The 17,500-nt window shown below is 35.8% G+C and overlaps 1 protein-coding gene across 4 annotated transcripts in view; it reads right to left on the bottom strand.

Annotated features, from left to right (window-relative positions):
• Atpalpha (sodium/potassium-transporting ATPase subunit alpha) overlaps window positions 1–17,500 on the bottom strand; it is a 390,394-nt gene that overhangs the window by 177,239 nt on the left and 195,655 nt on the right. The window contains exon 1 of one of the 4 annotated variants that reach the window (XM_067092189.1): window positions 6,688–7,079. The exons of 1 other annotated variant lie outside the window; for it this stretch is intronic. In XM_067092189.1, coding sequence (XP_066948290.1) covers window positions 6,688–6,702 — 15 coding nt within the window. In that variant the 5' untranslated portion in view covers window positions 6,703–7,079. Of the gene's footprint in view, window positions 1–6,687; window positions 7,080–17,500 lie in introns of those variants that run through there. 2 more of the 4 variants (XM_067092190.1, XM_067092192.1) reach the window with 2 other exon arrangements.

Raw genomic sequence — 17,500 nt, 5'->3', positions numbered from 1 at the left:
AACTCACCTTTAGTATGCGCGGGTGTGAGCGCGTGTGCGTGTATGTGTGTGTATGTGCGCGTATGAGCATATATGCATATGCGGCTCTATATTTATGCGAGCGCGTTCGTCTCTCTCTCTCTCTCTCTATCTCTCTGTCTCACTCTCTTTCTCTATGAGCATAAATCCTTTCTGTATGCGCAACCGAATGTGCATAATCTAAGCTCATTTAACAACTGTCTATCTATTTATCTATCCATTTTCTTATAGTCCGCTTTTCTTTATGAATCATACTTTAATATACACACTCTCTTATTTAAGTATCGTGGACGATGTTACTGATACAAGACGATAATGATAATGATAATAGTGCACTAGTAACTCGCTTGCATATCATCACGGTAAGGAAGGGTTTTCACGTGACGTCATGCGCAGAAGAGATTCGTTTTCGGCGCGTCGTGCGCAGGATGCTGATCTGAATGGTTGCGTTCCATACAGAGGATTATTTCAGTGTTTTATAAATGAGGAATTAATAAACGCGAAGGTTTTCACATTAATTATCAATTGGTGTTTATTTATATTAAGATACGAAAAATAACATGAAGGTTAATTAACTGAGGAACAATACTCATAATTTCCCATATTCATGTCCCTTACCAATACCGAGAAGCAATACCAGAAAACCGAAAGGTCAAACTGAGCTGTTATAATAAAAAACAATCACTGAGAAACAATACTTTTTGGTAATGACTAAAACTGAAGAACAATACCTTTATCATCATCATTTCCCGTATTCATATCTCTTGCCAAAACCGAGAAGCAATACTACCCAACCGAAAGGTCAAAACGACCTTAAATAAAAAAAAAGATAAATGGAAATCACTGAGAAACAATACTTTTTGATAACTAAAACTGAAGAACAATACCTTTTTCATCGACAATACTAATCCTTATTCCTCGTATCTATCTCTCTCGCCAAAACCGAGAAGCAATACTATCCGACCGAAAGGTCAGATTGAGCTGATATAGAAAACTAAAAAAAAAAGCAAAATGGCAATCACTGAGAAACAATACCGCTCCCTGATCTGAGCAGACATAATGGTTCTCGGTTTCAACTCCAAAGACGGTCTGTTAAGACCGCCAATAATTCCAAGTCCCCCTTTGTTCCATCTTTTCGAGGAAGGAACCATATTCCGGCAATCGAGCCCCCGGGAGCACAAACAGACCCATTTCGGATATTTGTTTGTTTTTCGGCTGGAGGAGATCCCTTTCGGGGAGAGAGAGAGAGAGAGAGAGAGAGAGAGAGAGAGAGAGAGAGAGAGAGAGAGAGAGAGAGAGAGAAAGAAAAGTGAGAGAGAGAGAGAGAGAGAGAGAGAGAGAGAGAGAGAGACAAAAACAAAGGTGAGAAAGAAAAAAAAACGAGAGAGAAATGAGAGAGAGAGAGAGAGAGAGAGAGAGAGAGAGAGGGAGAAAGAGAAAGAAAAGAGAGAGAGAGAGAGAGAGAGAGAGAGAGAGAGAGAGACCTTTTCGTCCTTGGGCAAATTGATTTCTTTACTATATGTGTTGGATTACTTACAACTATCTTTCTGGTGTCTGTGTTCAGGAATAAAAAAAAATATTAAGTAAATAAATAAATACATAATCCCAAAAATAAAAAAGCAACCTGTAGAACTCGGATTCGATCCCCTGGGCGAGGAAAGGAATACGACGAGCTTGACTTTTTTATGACATGACCTTGCAAAAAATACGCCCGATATTAACCTATATATTTATTTATTTCTTAATTTATTTACAACAAAATATACTTTAATTCTTCCCACTTATTAAGAGGACACAGACAAGAGAGGCTAGACCCCGGGCTGGACGACGGGGCAGTCTATATCTAAGTCATATTGCCTGCCTTTAATATCATTTTACCCAGGCAATATTAATATTAAAATAATATGCCATATAAGTTCTAAGATAAAACATGAAAACGAACATATAATAGATTTCAAGGTTCAAAGGTCACTCATAGCACAATCATACAATAATACTAATAATACCATTAACATATTTAACCTAATATAAAACAGCATGATGACTGATACGATAAGAGAGTCAAGACTGAGATGGTCTGGACATGTGGTAAGGATGTGAGAGAGAGAGGGTTGAAGAATAGGCCGGAGGGATATCTCTCGACACGAATAGCCTGAGAAGACGCATCAACCCATCAACCGACCCCAGAGGCACACCGCATCGCCTTGAGAAGAGAGAGAGAGAGAGAGAGAGAGAGAGAGAGGAGCCAATGAGGACGCCGGATTTAAGCTGAGTCAGCAGATGGAAGAAAAGCGACGAAGCCATAATATCGACAACGCAGACCACGATTCATATAACAGCATTAGTGTGCGTTATAAGCAAGGCCTCTCTTCCCCAGAACGCCTGTGCTACTCACGAGAGAGAGAGAGAGAGAGAGAGAGAGAGAGAGAGAGAGAGAGAGAGAGAGAGAGAGAGAGAGAGAGAGAATTAGAAAGATGGGAAAAATGTGGCGTAATGCTAAGACTCAAAAGCGTAAGTTTTAAAACTAAACTATTTATTAATTTAGGTTTTACTGATAATTTTCCATAGGTTTAGGCGTTCATATATATGTGTGTGTACAGAGAGAGAGAGAGAGAGAGAGAGAGAGAGAGAGAGAGAGAGAGAGAGAGAGAGAGAGAGAGAGAATCTTTTCTTTTAGTTAGTTAGTCTGATCCTTTGACATCCAAGTCCCTGTCAAGGAAGATTTAGATTTTTTCTTCTTTTTTTTTATTTCATGTGAAATTGAGTGTGAGAGACAGACAGACAGACAGACATGCGTTAGAGAGAAGACACGCAGACCCTGAGAAGCCTCACGGATGAAGGGGGAAAAGAAACGTCCGGATAAAAGGGGGGAAGGGAAGGAAGAGGTTAGGAAGAAGATTAGAAAGAAAAGAAAAGATTATTTAATTTTAGAATTTATATACTGTAAAATATATATATATATATATATATATATATATTTAGTATTATATATATATATATATATATATATATATATATATATATATATATATATATATATATATATATATATATATATATATATATATATATATATATATATATATATATACAATCCAGGATAAGTTTGTCCATTTTTTGTAATTTTTTTATCAGGTTTTAAAATCTCTCTCTCTCTCTCTTTCTCTATCAGAGAGATATAGAGAGAGAGAGAGAGAGAGAGAGAGAGAGAGAGAGAGAGAGAGAGAGAGAGAGAGAGAGAGCATTAAGTGGGGGAAGCCACAATAAAAAAAAAACATTTTTAAAAGGCAGAAATGTAGAGACGATAAAAAAAAGAATAAGACAGCTGTGTGCGCATCGAGAGAGAGAGAGAGAGAGAGAGAGAGAGAGAGAGAGAGAGAGAGAGAGAGAGAGACGATATTCTCGCCTATATTATAAATAGCTAGTCTCTCCCCAAGCTTGGCACCGCTTGCTGTAAAAACCGCTCCTTCCCCTACACAAGCTACAGTCTACTTTCTGCAGAATAACTCAGCTTCAGTAATATCTAGTAATTACCAGATTATCATTTATTCATTTTAATGCAAGATTTTAGTTTATTTACTTACTTAAAGTCTCTGTTTGAGCTTAATAAGCTCACTTATACAGTTTTATGATAATCTACTTATATCATAACAATCTCTCGTTATGCTGATCTCACGAACGTAGCTAATAACACAACAATAATCTCATATTATTATTATTATTGTTAATATTATTAACACTGGTACACGTATTGGCATAGTTGATGACAACACTGCTATACTAGACGTATAATAATAATAATAATAATAATAATAATAATAATAATAATAATAATGATAATAACCTGTCATTATGGAAAGAATATAATATTAATTCCGAGAGAAATCGCGTATTCTCTCTCTCTCTCTCTCTCTCTCTCTCTCTCTCTCTCTCTCTCTCTCTCTCTGCTGCTAAAACTCAGTGAATCTAAATTCTTCAACATCGGTTTCTCTATAAAAAAAAAGTGAACTTTATAAGTATATAAAAGTATCATAAAAAACAATTACAACACTCAATTTAAAGTGTTAAGTGAGTTCTAAGACAGCGCACGACAAATTACGTGCAAGCACGACGCGAAAATCAAAAAGCACAAAGAAGCACGAGGTGCACGTAATGTAATTCCTTCCGTACTTCGAAGATGCAAAACGAAATTAGCCCAACAAAGACAGGGAAATATTCAAGTAATAATGTATTAAAGTAAAAATATTGAATTAATATTTCAATTAAAAATATTAAAGTTATATTTAAATTATAAATATTAAAGTAATCTTTAGAGTAAAATTATTAAAGCCATATTCAATTAAAAATATTAAAGTAATATTTAAATTTAAAATATTAAAGTAAAGTATTCAACCAACACAGTACAGTAAAAATTTTAAGTAATAATATATATTGAACTAAAATACTAAAGTAATATGTAAAACTAAAGTAAAAATATTAAAGTAATATTTAAAGTAAAGCATTAAAACAAACTTTAAAGTAAAAAAAAATATTAAAATAATATATCAAAGTAAAATTTAAAAGTAAAATATTCAAGAAATATATTCAAGAAAAATAAAAAAGATGAATGACAAAAGTTACATTTTCGGAACTCTCTCTCTCTCTCTCTCTCTCTCTCTCTCTCTCTCTCTCTCTCTCTCTCAATAAAAGCGAAGTAGCCAATAACACTCTCCCCCCCACTGCAGCACCCTCCCAGCCCCCTTTCATCAATCAATTGCAATCAATTATCATCAATCACGATCAACTACGCTTCCTGTGGGTCAGTTGATCGATCGCTCAGTCGGTTGGTCGAACTTCTCGACCGTCAAAAAAAAAAAAAAAAAGCATCGTCGAATTGTCAACCGCTGTGACGTCATTGCGTTATTAATGTGGGTTATTATTATTATTATCATTATTATTATTATTATTATTATTATTATTAATACAAAAAGTAAATTGGTGAAAAGTAATTTAATATTATTATTATTATTATTATTATTATTATTATTATTATTATTATTATTATTATCAAACAGAGAAAATTAATGACAAGTAAAGTTGAAGGAGTTGGAGAGCTCTGGAAAGGGCTGACAATACCACCTACAGTGTACACCGCAAGGCAAATTGTAGGCGATACCTCCAGAGTTCCCCATCAACAAGTCTGGTCCGCATAAGCTGACGTGAAGTTTAGAAATTCAGGGAAAACAGAAGAGGGAATGGATTTCCAAAGCTTGTTAGCTTTGGGGCGAGAAACGGAAGTTACATCTTGCAACAAAGCAACGTCTGAGCTGGTCAGTGCTTGGATGGGTAACCGGCTAGAAAAAAAGTCAGATACTCTCATCATAAAAAAAGAAAATTGAATATATATATGTATATATATATATATATATATATATATATATATATATATATATATATATATATATATATATATATATATATAGTTTCCTTCAGTCAGTAACAATGCTCTGTAAAAGTGACAGTCTGTCTCAAACGAGTTAATCATGATAGCAATGACACTGTCAAGGGAAGAAGAAGAAGAAGAAGAAGAAGAAGAAGAAGAAGAAGAGAAGAAGAGAATAATTAAGGTTTGAAGAGAATAATAATAATAATAATAATAATAATAATAATAATAATAATAATAATTGTTATTATTATTATTATTATTATTATTATTATTATTATTATTATTATTAGATAAAGTTCCTGAAGAACTAGGAAGCTTTCCCACAGCAAAAGACTTGATGACAAATTTGATAAACATTGGTAAACTTATACAATATTTCAATTTATAAAAATAACTAAATTCTCTCTATACCGTCTGATAAAACCCACACAGAGAATTACGCATGCGCGGAGTGACTGCCCCAAGGAAAAGAGGAACTGAGGAAAAAGAATGGAGATGATAAGAAGAACTGAGGAAAAATAGAGGATAGGAAAAGAAGAACTGAGGAAAAAAACTGGAGGAAATGAAGAGATATTCCGCCTTTTTATTCTCGATGTTAATTTCACCTCAGACAGGCCTCCCATGAGATATTTATTCAAAGTCATACAAATGTATGAACTATGTATGAGGTTACGCACGTATGTATGCACTTATACAGATGTATACACAGTCATGTATACCTTCCTTGTCATCACAACTGATTAAACTTCCCCGCCACCGTTCCTCTTCAAGACACCAACAAGGAAAATAAAAAAATCTTGAAACTTGCGCAAGACATGACATGTCATGGCTGTCTTCACAGTTCTAAGACCTACATCACCAAGCATGCCAGTATTCTACAACAGCAGCAAAGGATGTGCAGCAGCAACAGCAGTGGCATATTCAGTGCTGTGCCCTGCTGTTGCCGGGCTGTGCCCAGCTGCACCTTGAAGTCCATCCAGCGGCTGCTACCAGTCGAGACAAATGCAAGACTATAATACTTACCTTCGGATCTAAGAACTCTGGGGCTCATTAGAACAGACCTGTCATTTACTCCTGTCAATTCTGCCTGTCATTTGTGACGGTCATTTCTGACAGTCACTTCCGCCTGTCATCCCTGTTCCGGCGGACTCTCAGTCACTCCTCAGGGAATCATACTCTTATTCTTAAATCATATTTAAATCAGAACTCCTTCCGGGTCTGACAAATTCCCTAACCCCATTTACCTCGTCATCAGCCATTGCTAAGGTAGTACTTCAGACGAACGGCGGAAAAAACAGGGGCGCTTCCTTCCTGAAGGAGGTGGAGGAGGAGGAGGAGGAGGAGGAGGAACTCTTCTTCCTGAAGGAGTAGGAGCTGGTTTTGCTTGAAGGAGTGACGACCGGTGCGAAGGATACGAAGGCGCTCTGGGGTGGTGAATGTTAAACAAACACGCACACCAGACACATGTACCCCAAACTCACTCTCTCCTTTTTCAAAAAAGAAGAAGTTTGAGGTCCTTCTCGGGCAATTGGGCAGCAAGAGGGCACGAAGTCCACTCACAACACCGGCTTGGTCGAAACTAAAGGTCTTCTTTGACCCCCCACCCCCTTTTCCACACTTACTCCTCTTCTTCTTCTTCTTCTTCTTCTTCCTCTTCCCCTTCCTCTCCTCCGTTCTTCAAGAATAGAACAACTTGGGGGCACGCTACCCCTTCTTCTTTAGGTCCCTCCACCCCCCCCCCTCTCTCTCTCTCTCTCTCTCTCTCTCTCTCTCTCTCTCTCTCTCTCTCTTCAAACAGAGGCTGTGAAATATAGTAGAAAAATCTTTGAACTTTTACAGTGGAAACTTCCAACAGTCTCTCTCTCTCTCTCTCTCTCTCTCTCTCTCTCTCTCTCTCTCTCTCTCTCTCTCTCTCTTTCTTTCTCCCATGTCTCTCTACTACCTCATTCGCTTCTCTACCCACCCCCAACTTAGTCTCCCTCCCCCTTTTCCCAGACTACCCTTACATCCCCACCCCCGTGCCCAAGACACTCACTTGGCACCAAAATGTGTTAAAATCTCCAAAGATACAGCATTTACTGGAAATAGATACCGTCACAGACACAGACAGAGAAAGACAAGACATACATACATACATACATACACATACCCTCCACTCTCTCTCTCTCTCTCTCTCTCTCTCTACAAATTCACAATTTTCATAACCATTCTCTCTCTCTCTCTCTCTCTACAAATTCACAATTATCATAACCATTCTCTCTCTCTTTCTCTCTACAGTTTCAAAATTTTCATAAGCATTCTCTCTCTCTCTCTCTCTCTCTCTCTCTCTCTCTCTCTCTCTCTCTCTCTCTCTCTCTACCGTTTCACAATTTTTACAACCCTTTTCTCCCTCTCGCTCTCTCTCTCTCTCTTTCTCTACAATTTCAAATTTTTCATAAACATTCTCTCTCTCTCTCTCTCTCTCTCTCTCTCTCTCTCTCTCTCTCGTTTCACAATTTACATAAACGTTACTCTCTCTCTCTCTCTACAGTTTCACAATTTTCACAACCATTTTCTCTCTCTCTCTCTCTCTCTCTCTCTCTCTCTCTCTCTCTGTAGCCCGTGAGAGCGCGAAGCTAAAGTAAGTGTTTTTAGAAGCCCGGTAATACCCAAATACCCTCAGTCTGCCTTGCCAGCTAAGGGGCAGCCTCTTTTCAAATACCGCGTCGTCGTTGCTAGAATACGGTGCCCGGGGCACCTGGCATTCGCCGGATAAAACCTGAACACTTTTACCCTTTTTTGTCTCTCATTCATATTATTGAAAATATGGTATATGTTAATATTGTGGTTTATTTTCATAAAATTAAGGACGACAAAGGAAATATATAATTAATAAATATATAATTAATGTGTATATAGGATATTTCTTTAGGCAAAGAAGTATCTGCAGTTACTAGGATGTTGATTGCAATAATTCTCTAAACTATCTTATTTTTACTGTAGTGATTTAGCTAAATAGAATCCCGTTTTTGTATAGAGCAGTTCATATAGATATACATATATACAGAGAGAGAGAGAGAGAGAGAGAGAGAGAGAGAGAGAGAGAGAGAGAGAGAGAGAGAGAGAGAGAACTATACCCAACTTCATCATCAATTGAAAGTCACAATTCAGTGACAAAAGTCGTAATTAAATATAAATAACGATAGCAAGACGATGATCTAATGTCATATCCCCATATTTATCACCAAACGAAGCTACACACATATTCTACATGATAAATAGAAACAGACTACCTAATTAGCCAGTGAGTATATAAGTATTCACAGACAATTTCAGTAACAAGCAACTATCTAAATAGCCACAGTGTACCTAAACAGACGCAGACTATCTAAATAGGCAGTGGCTATCAAAACAGCCACAGACTATCTAAATAGCCCCAGACTATCTAAATAGCCACAGATCTAATTAGCCCCAGACTACCCAGACGGCCACAGAATCTAAAATAGCCACACAACATCTAAATAGACGACCACAGAATATCAAAATAGCCAGTGACTATGATGATCTAAATAGCCACAGACTATCTAAATAGCCACAGACTATCTATATAGTAACAGACTATCTAAATAGCCACGGACTATCTAAATAGTCCCGGACTATCTAAATAGCCACACACTAAATAAATAGCCACAGACTATCTGTACAGCCAACAACTATCTAAACAGCCACAAACAACTAAACAGCCACTGACTATCTACATAGCCACCGACTATCTAATAGCCAGCAGCGACTATCTATAAAACCAAACGGTAAACAAATGAAAAGAGCAACCGACTACTGAAACATTCCTTCCTATTTGTTGCTATGCAGCGGTGCAAGGCGTGCTTGAAATTGCTAACCCCCCCACCCCTCCAAAGAGTTCTTCCATTGCTGGTTTTTGAGGACGAAGCGACGATTTCGGATTTAAAAAAAAAAAATTAAATGTAAACAATTAGATATTATATTATAAAGAAGATATATTATAAAGAATTAGATGACGTTGTTTTTTCTCCAAAAACAATCAAATATTATAAACAATGAAATTCCTCTTGTGGTTTATAATTCGATTTCGAATTTTCTCTCTAAAAAAATCAAATATTATAAGCAATGAAATTCCTCTTGTGGTTTTTTATGGAAAAAGTCAAATATTGTAAACAATGAAATTCCTTTTGTTTTTTTATAGAAAAAAATCGAATATTATAAACAATGAAATTCCTCTTGTGATTTATAAATAGATTTCGAATTTACTCGAAAAAAATATTACAGACATTTTCTCATAAAAAAACTACAAACAATAAGATGTTTTTGTTCTTATATTTTCCCCAAAAGCTGAAAATGTGAATGCAAAAAAATTTGCAAAGTCTTGCAATATTTCTTGACAAAACACAGCCCTATAATTATAATGTCTTTTTACCTTATATATTTTTCAAAAAAACTGAAGATTTATGAAAAAAAATGTGCAAAGTAATGCAATATTTTCTGACAAACCAAAGCACTACAATTGCAAATATCATTCGATTAGAAGAACTTCAACTTTGATGGAGGGGCAAAACTCATCGTGGTGGGTCCTTAGGTCAAGGTTAGTTTTCTGTGGTGGCTCCAAGGGTCAATGTCAATGTCATACTCGCAGGTCAAAAGTATAACAAAAGTATTTATTTTTATACATAACTTGTAAACTGCATGATATGAAGTATTCCTATATGTAAACGAAATTTATGAAGCAAACGTACGGAGTTAGGTCAAGGTCATATATCTATGGTCGAAGGTCAAATGGGGGATTTACCACCACCAGAAGCATATTGCTTCAAAATCACGTTGCCGGATCTGAAGAGAAACTGAATTCTTCAGATACCAATGACCCTGAAACCAATAAATTGTAAAAAATTAGATTATTGCTAATTATTGCACAATAATTTCTAGTTTATGGACTTGACAAATTTTAAATTTAATATTCCTAATTATTGCATAATTTCTAGTTTAAGGAGTTGACACAGTTCCTCGTTGGTCGAGTCGGTGGAGTTGTGGACTAGCACTCGCTAGGCCGGAGTTCGAGTCCCCGGCCGGCTAATGAAGAATTAGAGGAATTTATTTCTGGTGACAGAAATTCATTTCTCGCTATAATGTCGTTCGGATTCCACAAGAAGCTGTAGGTCCCGTTGCTAAGTAACCAACTGGTTCTTAGCCACGTAAAATCAAGTCTGATCCTTCGGGCCAGCCCTAGGAGAGCTGTTAATCAGCTCCTCAGTGGTCTGGTAAAACTAAGATATACTTATGGATTTGACAAATTTAAAAAAAATATTTGTTTAACCTCCAGACTGCAGAAAACATCTTGAAGGCAGCAGAATAAATGATAAGAAAATGACAATAAAAACGAATGTTTTAAAGGTTAAAACGTAAGTGAGGAGCTAAAATATTATGCTTGCAGATAAGTTGGAATGTCAGTTGACAGAGTAAATAAATGATTAATTAAATGAGTAATGATGCGTTGACGAAATAAAACTGCAGTTTATAAACAATGAAAGTAACCTCTAAAAAAACAAGTAAAATATGCGCCGAAGTTTCTTCGACGCAGTCGAGTTTTCTGTACAGTGTATAATCAAGGCCACCGAAAATAGATCTATCTTTCGGTGGTCTCGGTATAATGCTGTATGAGCCGCGGCCCATGAAACTTTAACCACGACCCGGAGGATGCCCTACCCTATATAGATGCCAGTAGCACGATTATGGCTAACTTCAACCTTAAATAAAATATAAACTATTGAGGCTAGAGGGCTGCAATTTGGTATGTTTGATGACTGGCGGGAAGATGATCAACATACCAATTTGAAGCCCTCTAGCCTTAGTAGTTTTTAAGATCTGAGGGCGGACAGAAAAAGTGCGGACGGACAGACAAAGCCGGCACAATAGTTTTATTTTACAGGAAACTAAAACTTATTTTAAAAATAAAAGATACAAATTTTTCACATCGAAACAAAAAAAATGAAGATATGACGGCAAATCATTAAAAAAAAATTTTGTTTTCTAAAAAAAAATTGAAAAAATTCTCAATTTAAGAGTTTGGACATAACGATGCAACATCACTTGTTAAAAATAAAAAAAAACTAAATATAAAAATAAATATAAAAATTAAATAAATATATAAAAAGTTTGGCAATAATTCAGAACTGTGACGTCACTATCACATAAAAATAAAAACAAATAATTAAATTAAACCCAGCAACATATTCCAGCGACACCAGTTGGTTACACAACAAACAACACAAAGAAATAAAAAAGCACATACGTAACTATGTGCTTTAAAAAGCAGCCAAGCTTTATAATATAAACATTACTTTACACTGAACGAGTAAAGTCAACAGAGGTTGCATATAAATCTTGGGACGCATTCGGTTGTAACAACAAACATGAATATTATGAAACGAGAGCCAAGTGTGTGTGTGTGTGTGTGTGTGTGTGTGTGTGAGAGAGAGAGAGAGAGAGAGAGAGAGAGAGAGAGAGAGAGAGAGAGAGAGAGAGAGAGAGAGACGTCCCACACGAGGTATGATGGACAATTAAAAAATTCTTCTGTAAAATGTAGAGTGTGTGTGTGTGTGTGTGTGTGTGTGTGTGTGTGAGAGAGAGAGAGAGAGAGAGAGAGAGAGAGAGAGAGAGAGAGAGAGAGAGAGAGAGAGAAGCCATTTTTCAAATTAAAAAAAATAAATACAAAATATGTAAAAGTTTATCCCCAATTTCACCAGATCTATGGAAACCCAGCTACCATACGATGAACGCTTAAACTTCTCAATATCCGAATAATTTCATATACAATTTCCACTGAAACCCATTGAAAACCCGTATGAGAAATAAAATGATTATCAGTTTTCTGAAAAGAAAACTATTACGCTGACTTTGTCTGTCCGTTCGCACTTTTTCTGTCCGCCCTCAGATCTTAAACACTACTAAGGCTAGAGGGCTGTAAATTGGTATGTTGATCATCCACCCTCCAATCATCAAACATACCAAATTGCAGCCCTCTAGCCTCAGTAGTTTTTATTATATTTAAGGTTGAAGTTAGCCATAATCGTGCTTCTGGCAACGATGTAGGATAGGCCACCACCGGGCCGTGTTTAAAGTTTCATGGGCTGCGGCTCATACAGCATTATACCGACACCACTGAAAGACATATCCATTTTCGGTTGCCTTGATTATACGATGTATAGCGGCTGTACAGAAAACTCGACTCCGCCGAAGAAATCCTCCTCGGCGTATTTTTTACTTGTTTTGACCTAGCAATCCCCACCCAGGAATGTCTTCAGGGAATTTCTGAGTTGCATATAAGGAAACTGTATTTAAATATAAATACAAACTCAATGACAGAGAAATAATAATAAAGAAATTGTCATTAAAAATATTTCTGACGGGAGATAATCTGACATGTTCTCACAATCAGAATTTACGGTCATTGATGGTAAGTTATAAAAAAAAATGGCAGCAGCCTTTGAGAGAGTTTAACAATGTATAAAGTACAATCACTTTTAAAAGAGAAACAAAAGTGGAATAGACTAGACCTCATATATATATATATATATATATATATATATATATATATATATATATATATATATATATATATATATATATATATATATATATATATATATATAAATATATATATATATATATATATATATATATATATATATATATATATATATATATATATATATATATATATATATATATATATATTACCGCAAAACAAAAGGACCCCCAATTATTCTCCCTCATTGCTTCGTCGAATATTTCGTGAAATGTTTCGTGGACACTAATGGGGCCACTAAGTGACACAAGGCCACGTCAAGGGTGTCTGTCAAATCCGTTGAAAAAAACGCGCACAAACACACACACATACACACACAAACGCACAAACATGCAAGACAATTAAGCTACTCGACTTGACGAACAACGGGACCACTCTCATTATAGCTTAATTACTCACTGTTGTTCTCATTATTATAATGATCTCCCTTTTTCAACAGGAAATTTATTGTGCAGATAATGACTTAAGTAGTGAATTAGGTAGATTGTCAATGGTCGACTGAGGTGGGTCGCTGCCTAGGTGAGGAAAGGGTGTGAGGATAATAAATTGAGACCAGTTATTATTATTATTATTATTATTATTATTATTATTATTATTATTATTATTATTATTACCTCAGTAATGTAGCAGACCATTCTGCATAAAAAAGTATTGTAAAGATTTTGTTTTATTTTTCCATCTCGGCTGTGACCCACAACAGTCAACTAACAACCAGGAATAATCCCCTTCTTGGGTTATAAGAGGTATGCTAGAGAGAGAGAGAGAGAGAGAGAGAGAGAGAGAGAGAGAGAGAGAGAGAGAGAGAGAGAATCCCAAAGCATCGTTGAGCCATACAAACCATAGAGCATAACTGATGCCCCCTATCTTAAAATGCCTACAGAGAGAGAGAGAGAGAGAGAGAGAGAGAGAGAGAGAGAGAGAGAGAGAGAGAGAGAGAGAGAGAGAGAAATATAACCTCGACTTTAATGCCTCCTAAAGGAAGACAGGACATAACAGAAAAAAAACAGGAAGAAGAAGAGATCTCAAGGCACAGTTGAGCCGAACAACCCATACAGCATAACAGATTTCCCATCGTATATCATATCAGTATTACGCAACGCTATTAACTAATATGTACTTTCCTACTTTAAAGTAGGAAGCACACACAAAAAAATATAAAAAAATTCCATTACAGTTACAGTCAATAATAAATAAGCAGATTTCTTTTGACGACTGAATACAAATAAAAGGAATTATTCCCCTAAGGAATTGCGAAATGCCAGGGAGCAATCAAATATACTTTTATGTAAGAGTTCTGTTGAATGTTATTCTCAGAAAAGGGGGGGAAGGGGGGAGGGGAGAGGGGGGGTGCTTTCTGTAACCGTGGAGTCATTATTGAAAGGGCAATGATGCTGTACTAGAATAATACATGCATACGTACATACATACATACACACTTGCATACACAGTAAACAAGGCACGTATGTATGTATGTATGTATGCGTATGTATATATACATATCAAACGTATATATTTATGCATATGTATTATGTATATACACACATATGTATGTATATATATATATATATATATATATATATATATATATATATATATATAGAGAGAGAGAGAGAGAGAGAGAGAGAGAGAGAGAGAGAGAGAGAGAGAGAGAGCTTCATTTCCGCTACGGTAAAAAAGCGGCGAAAACACGCAAATCAGGTATCTCTCTCTCTCTCTCTCTCTCTCTCTCTCTCTCTCTCTCTCTCTCTCCCCGGATTCGTGTTGGCTTCGGATACTCACAGAAGATGAAGAAGTGCGCCTAAAATAACACCTCTCCCCCGCCTCGGCATCTTGGAACCGCAGAGAGAGAGAGAGAGAGAGAGAGAGAGAGAGAGAGAGAGAGAGAGAGAGAGGGTCTCTCAAACAAATATGTTCCCCAATAGAGTTTGACTTCGTGTGTGTATTTCTACTACAGCTGGAGAGAGAGAGAGAGAGAGAGAGAGAGAGAGAGAGAGAGAGAGAGAGAGAGAGAGAGAGAGAGAGAGAGAGTTGACTCATAAATAATAGGTTTCTCTTCTTGTAATTATAGTATACAAAGGCGTATCTTGTCTTCTCTCTCTCTCTCTCTAAAATACGAAAATATCAGGAACAGGAATCATAGTAATGTTTCCCAATAAAATTTGTAAAAGAAATGACAGTACTCTTTCTCATCATAACTTCTTGTCAAAGTTCAACAATTTGTACTGTCTCTCAACATATACTATTAGTTATTCTTTTTTTTTTTGTTACAATTTTATCATTTCAATACCTAATTAGCAAATGCTTTCAATCTCTCTCTCTCTCTCTCTCTCTCTCTCTCTCTCTCTCTCTGAAATAGGTTTCCTGAATCAAAATACTCTTGATTCTAACCAGTATATCTGCTTTCATTTTTCCGTAATTACTGCAACACTCTCTTTCTCTACTCACTTCTTTTATTAATCTATCTTTTATTTCTCAAAAAAAAAAAAAAAAAAAAAATTCCTGAGTACGGCAACGCCCAAAAGCTAACAAGTCCTCCAAGATAATGAAACGGGACCCGTATCAAACCTGTAGCCAGGTTCGCTCCTGACTCCACCAGATCCTGCTAAGCCTATGCCTGTGGATTCCTCTTATAGGCCTACAACCTCAAAATAAATTTATTTCTTTCCGTCTGTACCACTCTGTAGGGACCTGGCTGCTGTTTCTCTCTCTCTCTCTCTCTCTCTCTCTCAATTTCCAGAACGCTCACTCTTAAATTCATACTCTCTCTCTCTCTCTCAGTTAACTTCCAGAGCTCTAATTCTGGAAATTATTAGTCTCTCTCTATATATATGTATATATATATATACATACATATATATATATATATATATATATATATATATATATATATATATATATATATATATATATATATATATATATACATATATATATCTAATCTTTCTGTCTGTCTCTCTCTCTCTCTCTCTCTCTCTCTCTCTCTCTCTCTCTCTCTCTCTCTCAATTTCCAGAGTTCTCAATTAACTTCCAGAACGTCTCTCTCTCTCTCTCTCTAATAATTTCCAGAACTCTCTCTCTCTCTCAATTTCCAGAATTCTCAATTAACTTCCAGAAATGTCTCTCTCTCTATTAACTTCCAGAACTCTCTCTCTCTCTCTCTCTCTCTCTCTCTCTCTCTCTCTCTCTCTCTCTCTCTCTCTCTCTCTCTCTCTCTCTCTCTCTCTACGAATTTCCTGCTGAAAAATAAAAAACGGAAGATATGAGAAAGTTATAAGCAAATGTACACACAAACAGGTGGGAAGGAATACATAAAAAATGTAAAAAAAATAAATAAATAAATAAATAAAGGAAATAGAGATAAGAGATTAAGATAGCTCAGAAGCAACTGTTCTCACGATCATGAGAGAGAAAAGAAAGAGGTAGAGAATAAAAATGGAATTATATGAGATAATGAATAAATCTCTTTAGAAAATGAACTATGAGAGTAATCTTTTTTCTTTTTTGCTAAATTACGAAAGCAAAAAAAAAATTTGTAATTTTTTTTCTCAAATAAAAGCATCGTCAGCTGTTATAAAATACTTTTAGTAAAATGTTTATTTCTCAAATAAAAGCATCGTCAATTCTTATAAAATACTTATGGTAACTTTTATTTCTCAAATAAAAGCACCTTCAACTCGTACAAAATACTTAATGGAATTACATGAAACAATCAATACACCTCTTTTGAAAACAAATTGAAAAGGTAGGATTTCTTTATAAACTTACGAGAAACCAAAAAATAAAAATAATAAATCTTATTTCTCAAAAAAAAAAAAAATCATCGTCCATTTTGAATATAAAATAGCCTTAAAAAAAGTTGTTTGTTTACCAATACAGCCTTCGCTTGTTATTCGACCCTAGGGCCTAACACAACAGGACTAACACACACAAACACAAACACAAACACAAACACACACACACACAACAAACAACAGGGTCCCCCAAACACCTGCGCGCATCTGAAAAAAAAAGTTATCAAAACAAACACCTACACACATCCATATATTATTTCTTCACGTGTGTCATTCTACACGTGCGCGCGTGTATATTTTACTGTCAAGATCTTGATGTGACAGCCCTGCTTTGCGTTACTTTGAGAATCTCTCTCTCTCTCTCTCTCTCTCTCTCTCTCTCTCTCTCTCTCTCTCTCTCTCTCCATGTACATAAATTTAAGATATAAATATTCATATACATATGTACACATATTTTTATATATGTATAGATAGATATATACATAGATAGACGTTAGTTAGTTGAATCAAATTCTGAGAGAGAGAGAGAGAGAGAGAGAGAGAGAGAGAGAGAGAGAGAGAGAGAGAGAGAGAGAGAGAGAGAGAGAGAGAGAGAGAGAGCTGAATTGAATACCAAATATTTTCAGCAGGAAAAAGTTCCAAGGTAACTTCACAAATAAATAAAGAAAT

Source organism: Macrobrachium rosenbergii, chromosome 48 (assembly GCF_040412425.1).
Source record: "Macrobrachium rosenbergii isolate ZJJX-2024 chromosome 48, ASM4041242v1, whole genome shotgun sequence".
Classification (NCBI taxonomy): domain Eukaryota; kingdom Metazoa; phylum Arthropoda; class Malacostraca; order Decapoda; family Palaemonidae; genus Macrobrachium; species Macrobrachium rosenbergii.
Note: the sequence above shows the minus strand (reverse complement) of the source record. Positions and strands in the feature narration are given on the sequence as shown.